Raw genomic sequence first — 14,261 nt, 5'->3', positions numbered from 1 at the left:
ACGACCTCGGTTTGCAGATCAACATGGTTTACCAGACACAAGGCAAGCTCTTTGAGGGGTGTGTCCAGGTGGGTCCAATTATCACTCTAGAAGAGAGTATCCCTCCCACTCCCTATTTCCCATTTGAGGTTGTCCAGGACCTTCTCCCATAATTTGCAAATACCTTTCCACAGGTTAGAGTCGTAGCTTTGGCATTTGACCTGTCTCCTAGTATCCATCTTCCTCGCATACTTTCCAAGAAGGACTTGCACCCAGAGGGACTCTCTCTTATTCAGGATCTGCCACCCCACCTTGAAGAGAAAGGCCTCATTATACTCTCTGAGGCTTCGGATTCCCAGCCCACCAACTAATTCCAAGGAACAAGGTGCACCTTTCTTTTAGTCTCAGTATCACCCCAAATTAACCCACGCTGCATCTGCTCAATTTCCTTGCAAATGGTAATGGGTAAGGAGTCGTGCTGCATTTGGTAAGTAAGGATAGTGCTTATAACAGATTTGGCTAGGGTTACTCTTCCCACGAAGGAGAGAAGTCTGTTCTTCCAATTAGATAGTCTCATCCTAACACGATTGAGGATTCTGGTAAAGTTTCTACATCTTCCCCTTCCGTGATTCAACATCGAGCCTAGGTATATTCCCAATGAATCAGCATGCTTGAAACCACTAGCTTGGATGATAACATCTTTGAGCCCCTGATCAGTATTCCGAGAAAAATAAATCAAAGATTTCTCAATGCTGACCAGTTGGCCCGAAATGTCGCAGAAATTCTTGAGGTAGTTCAACATACAGTCCAATTGCTGAAGAGCAGCTTCCCCAAACAAGACTAGATCATCTGCGAACATTAGCTGTGAAATAAAGGGACCAGTTCTGCCAACTTTCATTGGATTCCAGAGATTGCCGCGAACAGCTTCCGAAATCAGGTGAGAAAGCTTGTCCATGCATAGCATAAAAATATAAGGGGAGATGGGATCCCCTTGGCGAATCCCTCTAAAAGGAGTAAAGCTGTTTGATCTTCCACCATTCCAGAGGACCTGAAACCGAGCAGAGGTGATACAAAATTTGATTACATTGGCTAAATCATGCGTAATACCTGCTTCCAAGAGGACATTGTGGATGAATCCCCAGTTTAATCTATCATAAGCCTTAGCTAAGTCAATTTTTTTTTTTTTTGATAACAAGCTAAGTCAATTTTGATTTACATGAAAGCTCGCTTTCCTCCCAATCTGTTCATGGAATGAGTCAACTCTTGAGCAATGATCACGTTATCATGGATATCTCTACCAGGAACGAAGCTAGTTTGAAACGGGGAGAGAAGTTTATCCATAAGAGGTTTCAAACGATTAACTATGATTTTGGTAATGGCCTTATATACCACATTGCAGAGGGCAATAGGTCTAAGTTGATACACCCTCTCAGGTTTATCAACTTTAGGAATGAGGGCCAACAACGTATCATTCAGCGTGTGGATCTCTTCAGGATTGGCAAATATACGTCTGATTTCTCGGCATAAGCTATCAGAGAGCAGGTTCCAAATTTTCAGGTAAAAGCTAGCAGGAAAACTGTCGGTTCTAGGAGCCTTGTGAGGCCCCATTAGGAAGAAGGTGTTAATATATCCTAATGAAGTAACTAACGCTGACGTGGAAAGAGATGCAGTTAAAGTTAGTTTGTAACTCTATCCAGTTTGTTACACGGTTAGGAATCTGTTGTGTATAGTTGGAAGTTTGTTATACTCATTATTGATTCTTCTGCTTGACACCATGATATATAAGGTGGAATAGCTGTAATGTAAACTTAGATTTCATAATACAATGAATTTTCAGATATTCAAGATGGTATCAGAGCAATAGCTCTGGGCCATCAACCACATTCCGCGATGCAATTTTAGCTCTCTGTTCTTTGTTCATCTTCTTTCTGTTTCTTGTTCATCTAATCTTCTTCTTCAATCAATCTTTCGTTTCTGTTCATAGTCATGGCAGAACAAAACCAATTATCAGATCCATACTATCTTCATCCCAACGAATCACCATCTTTAGTTCTTGTTTCTCCATTAATGAATGGAAAGAACTATCATGCGTGGTCAAGAGCCATGAAAGTGGCTTTGATTTCCAAGAACAAGATAGTGTTTGTCAATGGCACTATCACTGCTCCTGCAGAAGATGATGCAATCTTTCCTTCCTGGGAGAGATGCAACACAATGGTCCTCTCATGGCTTCACAAGTCTATAGCTCAGTCGGTTGTCCAATCTATTCTTTGGATTGACAAAGCTTATGATGTATGGAATGACTTGAAAGATCGGTTTTCCCAAGCAGACACTTTTCGCATTGCAGATTTACAAGAAGATCTGGTTCAAACTAATCAAGGTGATAAAACAGTATCCGATTATTTTACAGTTTTGAAGGCACTTTGGGATGAACTGAATAATCTTAGACCACTTCCACAATGCACATGTGGAACTTTGATTCAATCACGAGAACATAGGGAGACAGATCAGGTCATAAGGTTCTTAAGAGGCCTTAATGAAAATTTTGCACAAGTTCGATCCCAAATAATGCTCATGTCTCCTCTTCCAAATATAAACAAAGCATTTTCTTTCGTGCAACAACAAGAAAGACAGCTGCGAACTGATTCATACAGTGATAATGTAAGTGAAGCAAAGGCATTTGCTAGTTCATCAGAGAATCCACGTGGTCATGGACCTTCATACAGAGGAAGAGGAAGATTCATTGGTGGACGCAGTTCAAGTAATAGCAACAAGTATTGTACTAATTGCAAGAAGACAAATCACACCATTGACACATGCTACTTCAAGCATGGCTTTCCCCAAGGCTACAGGTCAAAGAACATTCAAGGATCAAGTAATGCAGTTCTAACTGAACAGAATGCAAATACTGTGGTCAGAGATCATGATGTATCAGCTCCACTGATGTCTGTTTCAAAGGAGAAATATGAGGACTATATGGCTTATATGCAGCAAAACAATCATGTCCATTCCACCAACATGGCAGTCAATGAGAACCTTCCTATGACAGGTAAAATTTCGATGCAATGGCTCTTAGATACAGGGGCCACAGATCACATCACACATATTCAATCCATATTCACATCCATTCACTAGATTACACCTATATCTGTTTTCTTGCCTGATGGATCATCTGTCATTGCTTCATATGCTGGAAATGTGGACATTTCTTCCACCCTTACCTTAACGGATGTATTATATATTCCAAAATTCAAGGTGAATCTGATATCTGTCACAAGATTGCTTGAAAATGCTGACTATTTCTTGGTTTTTCATGCAACACATTGCTTGATTAAACAGAAAACCAATTTGAGGACGATTGGTACAGCTAGAAGAAGAGGAGGACTGTTTGTCATGACAACTGGATCTGCACAACTCAATTCGAGTTTCCAAGTCTGTCATTGTCATAGATGTTACTTGTGTAATAAAAATAATGATTTTCGATTATGGCACCTTAGATTGGGCCATATTTCAGAGAATATTTTGAAGCATGTTGCTTCTCAATTTTCCTTTATACCAAATAGGCATGTCAAACCCTGTGACATTTGCCACTTTGCTAAGCACAAGAAGTTACCATTTCCTGTTAGCAACTCGTCTGTGAATAAAGTTTTTGAAAGACTACATGTTGATATTTGGGGGCCATTTATGGTTCCTGCTATTCATGGATATAGATATTTCTTGACTTTAGTTGATGAATTCTCTCGGTTTACTTGGGTCATTTTCATGGTCTACAAAAGTGAAACAAGACAGCTTTTACAAAATTTCATCAAACTCACTGAGAACCAATTTAATACTTCCTTGAAGTGCATTAGAACCGACAATGGGAAAGAGTTCATTATGCCAGAATTTTATTCTCAGCATGAAATTGTCCACCAAACCAGCTGTGTAGAGACACCACAACAAAATGGGTTGGTGGAAAGAAAACACCAGCACATTATGAATGTAACAAGAGCACTAGCTTTCCAAGCATCCATCCCTCACTCACTTTGGAATTATGCAGTTTCACAAGCTGTGTTAATCATTAACAGTTTGCCTACCCCATTGTTGAAATACAAATCTCCATATGAGATTCTTCACTCTAAACCACCCCTACTATCCAATCTTCGAGTTTTTGGTTCCTTCACATATGCCTCTACCCTTAATTCCCATAGACATAAACTCTCTCCTCGAGCAAGAAAATGTGTGTATTTGGGAGAACCACCTAATACCAAAGGCCATATCCTTTATGATTTAACCTCTAAACAAGTTTTCTTCTCCCGAAATACTGTTCTATATGAATCTATCTTTCCACGTCAGCGTTAGTTACTTCATTAGGATATATTAACAATTGGATGTCAATAATGCCTTCCTCCATGGCGATTTGGATGAGGAGGTTTACATGGTTCTGCCACAAGGGGTTACTGCCAGCAAACCCAATCAAGTCTGCAAGTTATTAAAGTCCCTCTATGGCCTTAAACAAGCAAGTCGTCAGTGGCATTCTAAACTTACATCTGCCTTGTCTTCTTTGGGCTATGTGCAGTCATCCGCTGATTATTCTCTATTTACGCTTAAGGTTGGTTCTCTCTTCACAGCTTTACTCATATATGTTGATGATATTGTGTTGACTGGCAATTGTATGGATGAAATTCGTCGTGTGAAGACTTCTCTGGATAATCAGTTCAAAATCAAAAACCTTGGCACTTTAAGGTTCTTTCTTGGCCTGGAGATTTCTCGGTCGAATAAGGGGATTGTGTTGAATCAACGCAAGTATGCCTTGGAACTTTTGTCAGATAGCGGTCTTCTTGCTGCCAAACCATCATCTACACCCATGGATGCATCTTCGAAGCTTCAGCGCTCCCTGGGTGTCCCTTTAACTGATCCATCTCCCTATCGTCGTCTTGTGGGGAGGCTCCTATACTTAACTACTACAAGACCCGATATCATGTTTCCAGTTCAACAATTAAGTCAATTCGTTTCCAATCCTACGGACGTTCATCACTCTGCTGCACTTCGAGTTCTCAGATATATTAAGAATTCCCCTGGCACTGGTCTCTTCTTTCCTTCAAAGAATAACTTGAAGCTTTCAGGGTTTTCAGATTCAGATTGGGCTTGCTGCCCAGATACTAGGCGTTCAGTCACTGGACAATGTGTCTTCCTAGGCTCCGCTCTTATTTCCTGGAAATCCAAAAAGCAAACGATTGTCTCAAGGTCATCATGTGAGGCAGAATACAGAGCATTGGCTAGCCTCTCTTGTGAGCTGCAATGGCTCTCCTATCTTCTCAAGGATTTATGCTTTCCTTTATCTCATCCCATATCAGTTTATTGTGATAACAAATCCGCGATATATCTCACACACAATCCAACATTTCACGAACGAACGAAACATGTTGAGTTGGACTGTCATGTCGTTCGCGAAAAAGTAGCTCAGAAGCTTGTTCATCTGTTGCCTGTTTCTTCTTCAGCACAAATTGCGGATGTCTTTACAAAACCATTACATGTTACTGCGTTTCAAAGAGCTGTGTCCAAGTTGGGACTCTTCAACATATATAGTCCCACTTGTGGGAGGATGTTAATATATCCTAATGAAGTAACTAACGCTGACGTGGAAAGAGATGCAGTTAAAGTTAGTTTGTAACTGTATCCAGTTTGTTACACGGTTAGGAATCTGTTGTGTATAGTTGGAAGTTTGTTATACTCATTATTGATTCTTCTGCTTGACACCATGATATATAAGGTGGAATAGCTGTAATGTAAACTTAGATTTCATAATACAATGAATTTTCAGATATTCAAGAGAAGGCAACCTTTATTTCATCAGTGCTAATTGGTTTGCTGAGAACATTAACATCACGCATGCTCAAAGGAGTCCAATACTCAGCGATACTAATTCAGGGTCTAGTAGCCTGAGTTTCTGTGAAGAGATTTGAGTAAAACTCAATTACAAGCCTTCTTAACTGCTCAACATTTCGAACCCACAGCCCCAGATCATTCAGAGTTGTGATCTTATTTCTCCTCCTTCGAAAGATAGTATGTGATAGAATTTGGTATTACGGTCACCATCTTTCAGCCACAGCATTCTAGACTTGTGAAACCACAGTTTCTCCTCCTGATCAAGAGTACGGTCTATTCAATGTGCAACTCCACCTCTAAGTTTTCCAGAAAGCTATTAGGGTCATCCTCCAAACATTTCTAGATACCAGCAAGCCTACGAAGAATGGAACTTTTCTTCCGAAAGATATTACCAAAGGTAACCTAGTTCCAATCACGCAGGACAGGCACCAGGTTGCTAAGGCTAGTGGGAATGTTATCCTGCAAGTTCCAGGTGTCCTTAACAACATCATTAAAATTAAAATTAATGTTTATTAATTGTAACTTTCAATTGAAAGAAAAAAAAAAAAAATTTAATGTTTATTATGTTGTAGAATTAAAATTGATAATTTCCAGTTGAATATATTAGTCTTAGAGCTGAAAATTTACTTTCGTCTGGCTACTACAATAAGGAGAAAAAACAAATACGCTAGGGGCTTAGCTAGAATATTCTGACTTGTGAGATGACCAAATTGATAATTTGTTTAAAATAAAAACAAAAAAATTAAAATTCAGTGGTGTTCTCCTGACAAACCCTAAAAAATTAAAATAAATAACAGGTGTTGGGCCCATGACAAGAGTATAACTACGTGAATTATGATAAGATTTTTTTACATATTTAGAGTTTTGATAATGTGAATGGAATGAACATCTATCAACAAATAAAGAATTAGAAGATCTGCCAGGAAGATTTCTAAACAAAAACATATATGTTAAGTGGGGAACGGAATAGATGTTTAGAGACTATTCTTCATATGTTTAGAGACCACCCTATGACCACAAAGATTTGGAAAACTCTTTATTTAAGCCTCACTCTCCCCTGTTTTTTTTTTAATCAGAACCTTTTTAGCTGGTTGAATAGAAACATTGGTTATTTTGATGGAAGAATTTCGGATCAGAGAGATTACTTCTTCATTACTTGTTGGTTTCTCTAGCTATGACATAACAAAGAAATTCATGAGAGTGACTACAAAAGACCAGAAAATGAAATAAGTGTGATTCAAAAGCATATGATGGAGATCAACCTGGCTAGCCACAACTCCAAAGTGAGATAAAATCTGCCTATCTTTAATGAGACTCCTTTGAACTGGGTTTGGCTTCTTCAAGATTGGTTGAACCTTAATGTTGATGGGACTCTTTCCAAAGAAAGCTTAAAGTTTGATGGGACGAGCTTCGCGAGTTGAACAACTCAACTCGCCCCGCTCTGTTTGGTGGGCGGATTGGCTGGCTCGCCGAACCTATCTCATTTTGCCACCTTTATTCTCCCTGACAGATTACAACAACCAGCATGAAAATTATCCTTTAATTTATTTGAAAAATGAAAAAAAAAAAAAAAAAAACTGAAGCCAAGATAAAATCTGAGTTAAGGGTGGAGATAGATGACAAGAATGAAGAAATAATATGTGTTCGCATTCCAACCTTGGATAAGAGTGAAGATTCTGTGCAAATTTAACACACATATAAATAAGTTAGATCAAGTCAGACTTTAATTTAAATAAATTGGGCTTATATAAAATATTCTAAGTTTGAGATGACTTTTTAATCGACTTATAAAATTGGCTTGACTTATTTTTAAAAAATATAAAAATTGATCTAATCTATCAAGCTTTCAAAAATAACATGTTTCATTCTATAAAATATAAGTTATGATTGTTTTATTTATTTTATTTCTTTTATATATTTAAGTCAATGAAAAGTTAAAATAATACAACCACACCTCAATCCAAAATATTATTTTATTAAAAAAAAAGATATTAGTTTATTAAAAAAAGATATTATTTTATTATTTTATAATAAAATATTATTTATTAAAATATACAAGGCAAACTCAGTATTATTAAATCCAACCTGGCATCGACCCAATCAAAGCAGTGTTATTAAACCCGACCCGGGTATTGACCCGGTCGGGGTACTGGGTCATTGGTTGGACCGGTAGGTCACTGGTCGAACCGGTTGACCCGAATATATATATATTTAGATATATAAAAATATATATAAATCTAAACATATAAATTCAATTATATTTTCCATAAAATGAATTAAACAAGATTCACTAAATAAGCTCAAAAACATGAAACATTTAATAAATAAAAATGTACGCTATTATTATGTCAATTTAAATTGCAACTCAGAATCCTCATAAACATACGTCTCAACGACAGTGAATTCATATTTTTCAAATTCAACTACATTAAAATGACATATGTCACACTCTCTAATTTATTATTCCTCAAATTGCTTCAGTATTGGAAATTAAATTTTGAGGGCATTGTAGAATAATATACTAGCAAATAAAATTACAAACAATTTTTAAAATGAATTCTACATTTTTTTTCTGATAAGATGAAACAGTTTTGATTTTTTGGTTTTTTTTTTTTAAAAAAAAAATTACATGACCCGATCGGGTCACTGGGTCACCGGTTTTGACCGGATCAATAATGTTTGACCCAAACCGGTCTGATGACCAGTTCACTAAATTCCGGGTTGGGCCAGATTTTACAACAGTGGATCAAAGTAATTAACCAATAAATTACACAAAACAGTGTCCTAGATTAGCGCAAATGTGGCTCCACCCTTTTATTTCTTTGAAACCTCCTCTCCATTTCCTCTCCAGCTTTAATTAAAAGACAAAACAGTGTCCTAGATTACAGCAAAAATTAAATAAAATAAAAATGAAAGTAAACGTAATAATGGTCAAGTCAAAGCAAAATAAACGTCAACGTGTTATGGCAATGTATAAAAGATATCAAACCTTAATGCTAAGTTTAATTAATGACTATTACCAAGAGTTAACAATGAACTAAGAGACCTTATTAACATACCATAACAAAAATCACTGTAACTGAAGGCAAAGGGAGCATCACATTCACTCCCTTCTCTCGTGCCCTCTTCTTTTCTCTCAAAGGAAGTGAATGAAAACTTAGGGTTCCTCTGTTCTTACTCACCCCAAAACAAAAAAATCTTAGGGCTCAGAGAAATTTATCCATTCCTCGCAATTGCTGAAGCTCACCCTATGCATTTCCAACTCTCCACCTCAACACTTTATCGGAAAAAGAGCTAAGAGAGTCCATACACGCATGGCGAAAACAAGGCCTGGCAAAAAAAAAAAATTGGACTCGCACCATCAGAGGTACCAACAAGATCGTAAAAGGTAATTGCTTGAAACCCTTTTATCCTTGTACCTACCCAGTTGCGTATATGACTTCAAAATCGTTCCATTTGGGGAATGGGGTGAAGGATATGATTTGAAACCATGTGGGTGTTGTATAGATTACTGAAAGTTGTATTTTTTTCTCCAACCGGTCATCCCACCAAGTCACTGAAACCCGGCAGCCAGACGTTCTAAAATAGGCTCGTAACCTTATTTCTTAAGAGGCCATTATAACCCTGTCTTGACACATTTAACCCCTACACCATTTACTCTCCACACTTCTTTATCATTATTATGAACCCCCACTCTAATTTAAGCACCAAGAAATCTACTCCGAGCACTGAAAGGTACTAGGAAATACGAACCTGTACAAAAGCTTCCAGACTACTTAAGTTGGGAAGCATAACTGCGAAATTATGCGGGGAAATGGTCAGTGATCGAACAACGGCTGGTACCGGAAAGGGAGGCGAGTCGCATGAGTTCGGAGACATAATTATCACCAACTCCTAAGAAAACATTAATGCACAGAGCGTGTATTCAAGATGTAAGTACAACACAAGAACAAGTCATACATAAGCATACAGGATTTTTTGAGGCGTACAGGTAAGCAGCAGAAAAAATAAATAAAAATACTTCTTCCACATTGTCAACTAAGTGACCCCAAAAATAATAAAATATAACATGATAGGGTTTTAACTGATCACGAATCCGAATTCAACATAACATTGATGAAACCCTACACGACATATTTGTCAGCACAATAGTAATAGCCTGATTTAATCACTTCAATCTTTCTTTTTATCTTTCAGAGGTCCTCTAGGAATCTTGCTCAAAACCTTCGCATCAAACACTGCATACTGCTTCTTAATCTCGGCAGTTGCCTTCTCAGCAAAAGAGTCCACATGATTTTCATATTTCTCATAAAGCACGGGTACAGTGTGAAGCAAAACAAAAGCTGTTACAAAATTACGAAAACACATCACATCACATACAATTCAAAATAATATTTGAACTTTCAAGGCAGTAAATGTCAATGGACAAAGAGGCACTTCATTACCTATGTAGAACAATGTCAAGAAATTTGCCCAACTTCCCAGTATAGAGAAAATCCATAATCCAGCAATCACCTAGTTAATTCAAAACAAAAACCATATTTATTACCAGCAAAGAAGTTAGAAATTAGCACAAAAATCTGCAACTTTGCAGGCCGCATAAACTGTAGTCCAACCCCTATTCACTAGTAAAAAAATGCCACGTTATTTACTGGTCATAAAGCCACCTTAACCACCACCAATTTCTGGGTAAATGGAGCAAATGCAACATACGACAACACAACAACAAAGTATGATAAAAGGAAATCAACATACTGAGAGAAACTTCTTGAGATCCCTTCCTGATGCAATATCCCTTAATACAGCAAAAGCACAATTTATCTCAAGTCTAAGAGCAGAGGCAAACTGCAAAACAGGTTCCTCTGGAATGTGCACTTGTGGGATCTTCGGTGGAATCCTAATCAAAATCAAAGTAATCTAATTAACTAATAGAAAGGGCAGAATACCAGAAAGCCAAATCGAATTACAGTATTAGAACTTTACTTGTTGATAAAAGTGGATGCATTGGACCATAAGAACAATACCGCCAGTGCAAGTATCAGTAAGTGACAAACCAAAGTGAGGAAGTGGTATTCAAGCAATTCAAACAGAACCCAAACAGCTGTCGCAACTCCGAGCACCGTTGCTGATATCTTCTTATTTCTCCATAGAAAAACATCAGCGGCTGTTGCATAGCAAGCAATTCAATGTAAAGTACAAACACACCAACCAAACCAAAGAGGCAGCGCATACCAACAACAAAAATCACAAAAACTCAGAAACCCATGTCAACATTTGAAGTTAAAATTTGGATCAAGTTAATATAAGGGAAATCAAGGAGCAAAATTATTGTCAAAGTTAGTCGTCAATGTTTGACTTGACAATTTAAATGCGCGAGAAATGAAAAATTTATCCAACACAAACTCCAGCGGTTCTCGCAGCTAGGAGATTCGATCTTCGAGTGCCCATGTATTATTTAGGGAGAATCTTGTAAAAACAACACAAATCGGGAACAGGGGATTGCAGATCTAGACCCAAATGCTATGTACATCATTTTGATTTTAAAAAAGGTTTAACAAAAGTAATGAACGGAGAAATCAGAACGAACAAGATCTCACTTGAATCTCATAAACCCTAAACCCACTATAAACAAACCCGAATCACTTAAGAGAAAGAACACAAACAGCTAGAAAATTAAAAAACAAAAACAGTATATCAAAAAACAAAAACAAAAAATTAGAAAGAGGCAATCTCATACGTTTTCCGCCACCAAGGACATTGTGAAGTGGCCTTTCCCTGCCGAAGAGCCTGAAAACCTTGGACTTGATGGGAGCAGAGGAGCTGCTTTTCTCGTTGTCGGAATCCGACGAAGAAGACGAATCATGGTCGTGGATCTTCCCCGAAATCTTGTCCAACAGTGATTCACCCTTTGGTTCCTCGTGTTCGTGATGCTCCGCCATGTCTAAAAAATCTCACGATTCCAATCGCCGATAAACCAAAACCCTAAATACTCAATTCAAATCGAAGCGTCTGGAAGGAATGAGAAACACTCCCCTTTCTCAAGAATGTGCAAAAGCAAAAGCTAAAGTATCCCTTATGTTTCGATCTCTAAATAGCGAGAGCAATCTTAATCTTAATTGATGCCATCATGGCCGTTCAAAAGTGTCTGACCCGAAATTCAAAATGTTCGGATCCGGAATCGGATAAGCGACCCACCCGAATGACCCACACTTTATTCTCATTTCTCGCAAGCGCAAACTTAAATTATATTTAATTTGGACGCGTGGCATGACGATGACCATTCCAAAAAAAGTCATGCAGCTCAACAAACCAAAAAAAATCCCATTTCAGCACACAGATCTCCAACACGTAGGATTTTGCGGGATCCGTCACTAAATTCCCGTGTAAATTAGATCGGAAAATTTGACTCTAAAAAATAAAATAAAATATAAAATATAAACTTAACTCTTAAGAAAAGTGGAATGAGCTTACGCGGTGGAGAAATTTAAGAAAATAGCAGGCCCGGCCCGTAATCAATGACAGAAGATTCTAGTATTTGCTCTGCATGTTAATCCTCGCGAGTCGCGATCGCGAGGCATGCCGACCGAAAGTGGGACCGACATGCGTGAAACGTGTCCCACTTTGATGTGAACGTCTCGTCATTCATTTCAATTGATGGAGAGGATCTGGTTGGACTGGGCCACCCAATGTCAATTCAATTAGCCCACTGGAATTGGTATCACCTCAACCCTGTAGTTTTATTTCAGAAAGAAATAGATAGCATTGCTGAAATTTAACATGAAATTACACGTATCAGGACAAGAATCAGATGAGTGATGTCCTCATATGTTGATGTTTTAGTTGAAGGGAAAGGTGTACAGATAACGTACCGACCCACCCTGTTTTTCCTTTATTTTTTTATGACACAAATTCAATAAACATGAAGTAAAGGTTAGAATTCAATGCCAAACACTGTTTTTTTTCTTTGAATAATTATTAATTAAAGAAAAGTGCAGATGCATAGCTTTTAGCCTTTTATTTCCCACAAACACATATACTTGTAATTGATGCAGATTTTAAGAAAGCTCTTTTATTTATTTATTCCTTTTCCACCCCTTGCTTATGCAAATTTTATATATCCTTTTTCATTTCCAATTATACTCGCAACACATTTTGCATGTTTGAATCTATTTATTTTTTCATTTAAGAGATAATGAGATGAGCGATAGCTTAAACCAAACATGTCAGACCCTTAAAATCCAAAGCACCAACTAATCATGCACATTCAAAATTAATGAATTGATGTGAATTTGTCAATTTTGAGCTAAATTGTCAAACAAAGGAAGGCATCATAACAAATAAAATTCACATATTAGGTATTGGTAAAATCAAACGGGTTGACAAAAAGGCTCTGAGTTCAATTCAATTTGATGGATTTTCAATGGTTAATCATATATAAAAATCAAACTCGTAGTATATCTAGCCTTAGATTAAAATAATCTCCTCTTTAAAACTTTTATTTTTGGATAATAAATCATTGACACACCAAAAAAGGGCAATGATTCTTGGACAATACCGGAACAAATAATCAATATGTTCAAGAAAAAAGTTCCATCATTAGCAACAGATGCAAGCCTAATAACGAAAGCTGGAAAGGGTCAACCCCCACAACACACTTCTACCACCTTAGCTCTGGACTCAACCTTTACAGACTCCAACACAAACCTAAAAGGAATTCATGACCCCATGTCCAACTTGTTTCTAATAGATCTTGTACGTGCACGACCAAAAAGATCAAACTTGCACAGGTTCTTTGAGAAGAAATAAGCATTGTGTATGGAAAGCAAGACAAAGTAAAGCACCAAAAGCAGAAAACAATCATTTCAGCACTTCCGCAATGAAAAATTACAAACTTAAGACCCGAGGAAAGAACATTACGGGATATAATGCAACAATTATCCAATCTAGGTAAATCATCGCCAGGAAAGAGTCCCAATTAGAATATTATATATATATATATATAGAGAGGTACGATCCTTTGACACCAGTGTCAAATTTGAAATTCGACACCTCATATGAGAGTCGTTAGATCAAAAAAAATCAATGGTGTCACATGCTTACAAATCAGAATCGTTGATCTTTTTTGATCTAACGGCTCTCAGATGAGGTGTCAAATTTCAAATTTGACACTGGTGTCGGATCCTACCTCATATATATATATATATATCTATATATATATATAAGGTAGGATCTTTTGACACCGGTGTCAATTTTTAAGTTTGACATCTTATCTGAGAGCCATTAGATCCTAAAAGATCAATGGTGTCACAGAGTCGTTGATCTTTTTGGATCTAACAGCTCTTAGATGAGGTGTCAAATATATATATATATATGAGGCAGGATCCTTTGACACCGGTGTCAAAGGAAAAGTTTGACAC

General features: G+C 37.3%; 1 protein-coding gene across 1 annotated transcript; it reads right to left on the bottom strand.

The window, feature by feature from the left end:
* Nucleotides 1-9,781: 9,781 nt before the first annotated feature.
* Nucleotides 9,782-12,223, bottom strand: LOC133284760 (reticulon-like protein B2). The gene is made up of 5 exons (XM_061481826.1): nucleotides 11,582-12,223; nucleotides 10,828-11,008; nucleotides 10,600-10,741; nucleotides 10,290-10,359; nucleotides 9,782-10,187 (listed from the first exon to the last, which is right to left on the bottom strand). Exons 1-5 carry the CDS (start codon nucleotides 11,781-11,783, stop codon nucleotides 10,018-10,020), a joined length of 765 nt encoding a protein of 254 aa, XP_061337810.1. The 5' UTR covers nucleotides 11,784-12,223; the 3' UTR covers nucleotides 9,782-10,017.
* Between the last annotated feature and the right edge of the window lie 2,038 nt (nucleotides 12,224-14,261).

This window comes from Gastrolobium bilobum, unplaced genomic scaffold, assembly GCF_033153095.1.
Source record: "Gastrolobium bilobum isolate Gb01-03AN ecotype WA unplaced genomic scaffold, APGP_CSIRO_Gbil_v1 utg27505, whole genome shotgun sequence".
Lineage (NCBI taxonomy): Eukaryota > Viridiplantae > Streptophyta > Magnoliopsida > Fabales > Fabaceae > Gastrolobium > Gastrolobium bilobum.
Note: the sequence above shows the minus strand (reverse complement) of the source record. Positions and strands in the feature narration are given on the sequence as shown.